This window comes from Limulus polyphemus, unplaced genomic scaffold (genome assembly GCF_000517525.1).
Source record: "Limulus polyphemus unplaced genomic scaffold, Limulus_polyphemus-2.1.2 Scaffold9281, whole genome shotgun sequence".
Lineage (NCBI taxonomy): Eukaryota > Metazoa > Arthropoda > Merostomata > Xiphosura > Limulidae > Limulus > Limulus polyphemus.
Genome location: NW_013674891.1, coordinates 1 through 2,450, shown reverse-complemented (window position 1 = coordinate 2,450; position 2,450 = coordinate 1). Strand labels below are relative to the sequence as shown.

Sequence of the window (2,450 nt, the reverse complement as noted above, 5' to 3'; positions counted from 1 at the left end):
CAAACAAACAAACAAACAATTTAACCCTATAGCGTAAATGGAGTTTCTAGCTTAGTTTTTTAACTTAAAACTTCATTGTATTTTTGCATTTATGTCGAAACTACTAAGGATGTGGTTGCGGACCAGAGAAAAAGCAACCGGTCAACAGCACCCACCATCTACGCTATTGGATTAACTGTTGTTCTTATAATGCACCCAAAGTTGAAAATGCGGGAAACATCTAGAGGACCAACCCGCACCCAAAGCTTCATTAAATATGTTATTAGTTGAATATATTAAGCAGACAGTGTTCAGTATAACGTAAACTACAGTCAATTAAACGTTTAAAACTGCTTTAAAAAGCTACGATCCAAAGTTCTTTTACCCAGTTTCTTAATTCACAACACGAATAATTTGTAATAATTAGTATACGTTAATCCTATATGATGACACAACAACATAATTTTATTTCACGTGCTACTAAGTAGTTAAGTAGATGAGGAATACTTTTAAAACAGTAAGAAAAAAAAGAAGAACATTTTATTTGCTGATAAGATTAACAATCCGGGTTCTTATGTGGTTACATCACATTGAGAGGCTTAGCTTTATTCACCTTCTTAGGCCGGTAAACTAATCACATAAGCTTATTTCTTTTAGCATGAAATCCACGCGCTCTTCACGGTGATTATGGATAATTTATGGTTTCAATTAGCGCAACTGTGAAAATGTGTAGGCTTACAACCACTTCCTTTGATTTGCCTTCAACATGTACAAGCTCAGGTAAAACCCGGCGCTATGCTTCTCGTATATTTTCCTAATAGACCCTGTAAAACAAAACTATTAATCTAGTATATATATCGAGGTCAAAACTAAGCCCACAGGTACCTATGATCCTATATCGGATTTCTTTATGTTTTACTGTGTGTGTGTGTGTGTGTATGCACACACACACACACACACACACAACACATATGGTAAATACAGCACTTGGAATTTAAAAACAATTAAATGTTAATATAAGATAGAAGATCAATATCCATTGACTATAATGAAGTCGAGGATCATGGGAAGTTTATCTGAGAAATCAATAACTACGCAGACAAACCTTTTCTATAAGTAAACAGACAAACCTTTTCTGCTTCTGATACGAATCCCTTGTAACTCGATTACACATATTGTTTGTTTGTTTGTTTTTGAATTTCGCGCAAAGCTACACGAGGGCTATCTGCACTAGCCGTCCCTAATTTAGCAGTGTAAGACTAGAGGGAAGGCAGCTAGTCATCACCACCCACCGCCAACTCTTGGGCTACTCTTTTACCAACGAATAGTGGGATTGACCGTCATATTATAACGCCCCCACGGCTGAAAGGGCGAGCATGTTTGGTGTGACGGGGATTCGAACCCGCGACCCGCAGATTGCGAGTCGAGTGCCCTAACCACCTGGCCATGCCGGGCCTTACACATATTGTAAATTGTGTTTACGTTATTCACGCTATATCGCTCCATCTAACCAAACTAATACCGACTGAGTACATCAAAGATTTCTTGTTTAAGAGGAGATTCCATTAAGGATAACTTTAAGCTATTAGAATTACTACAAAATAAATAATTAAAATATATTGAAGGATAAAAGTTGGATATAAAAATAACTTTTTCTGAAGTTTTTGAAATTATTTATTAGTTTATCATTTTCCGCGAAAAACGTTTATTCCTCGAATATTATCCCCCCCTATTCATATTACGTGAATCTCAACGTTTCATTTAAAATTAAAACTACGTTCTTTATTGTATGCTAAACAAAAAGTACCATATCTTAAATCCATTGTTTTTTTTTTATTAAAGTTAATAAAATTGTTTCAAACTGAGAGCAAAGCAAATTCAAACATTACCTGAGATTACTTTATAATAAAGAGAGAAAGCAAACGGTTTGTGATCTCGATCCTGAGGATTCAAGTTTGTAAAATGGAGTTCATTTGATGACGAAATAACCTCGACTTTGGAAGCCTTTTCCGTTGACTTACTGCTAGTACACATTTCCTCCACACGGTGTCGTTCTTCATCGATACCATCTATTGCCAATCTATTTGTACAGATACTTTCCTCCCACATCAGTTTATCGAAAACAACACGTATTCTGAATTGCAGAGGAGCTAGCAGACGTTGAGTGTAGGTAACTCCTTCTGGTGGAATGTGTGGAAAGTTGATACTTGTGAGAAATCCCGAATCTTCTTCATCCAACAATATGACGGTTTCGAGAGGTTCTCCATTCCCTTAGATAGTAAACATTGTGAAATATTACACAAATGATTCAGTTAACTGGTGATTAAGGACTTCAAATAAACCAAAGAATGCTAGATTCGGTTAACTAGTGATTAAGGCCTACAAAAAAACAATAAAACAAAGAATGCTAGATTCGGTTAATTGACGATTAAGGGCTACAAAAAAACAATAAAACAAAGAATGCTAGATTC

At 35.7% G+C, this 2,450-nt stretch overlaps 1 protein-coding gene across 1 annotated transcript in view; it reads right to left on the bottom strand.

The window, feature by feature from the left end:
• The window catches only part of LOC111083370, a gene marked incomplete at its 5' end in the record, with an annotated part of 14,654 nt that extends 12,405 nt beyond the window's left edge, over positions 1 to 2,249 (bottom strand). The window contains one exon of the mRNA XM_022379866.1: positions 2,001 to 2,249. Coding sequence (XP_022235574.1) covers positions 2,001 to 2,249 — 249 coding nt within the window. The remainder of the gene's footprint in view (positions 1 to 2,000) is intronic.
• Between the last annotated feature and the right edge of the window lie 201 nt (positions 2,250 to 2,450).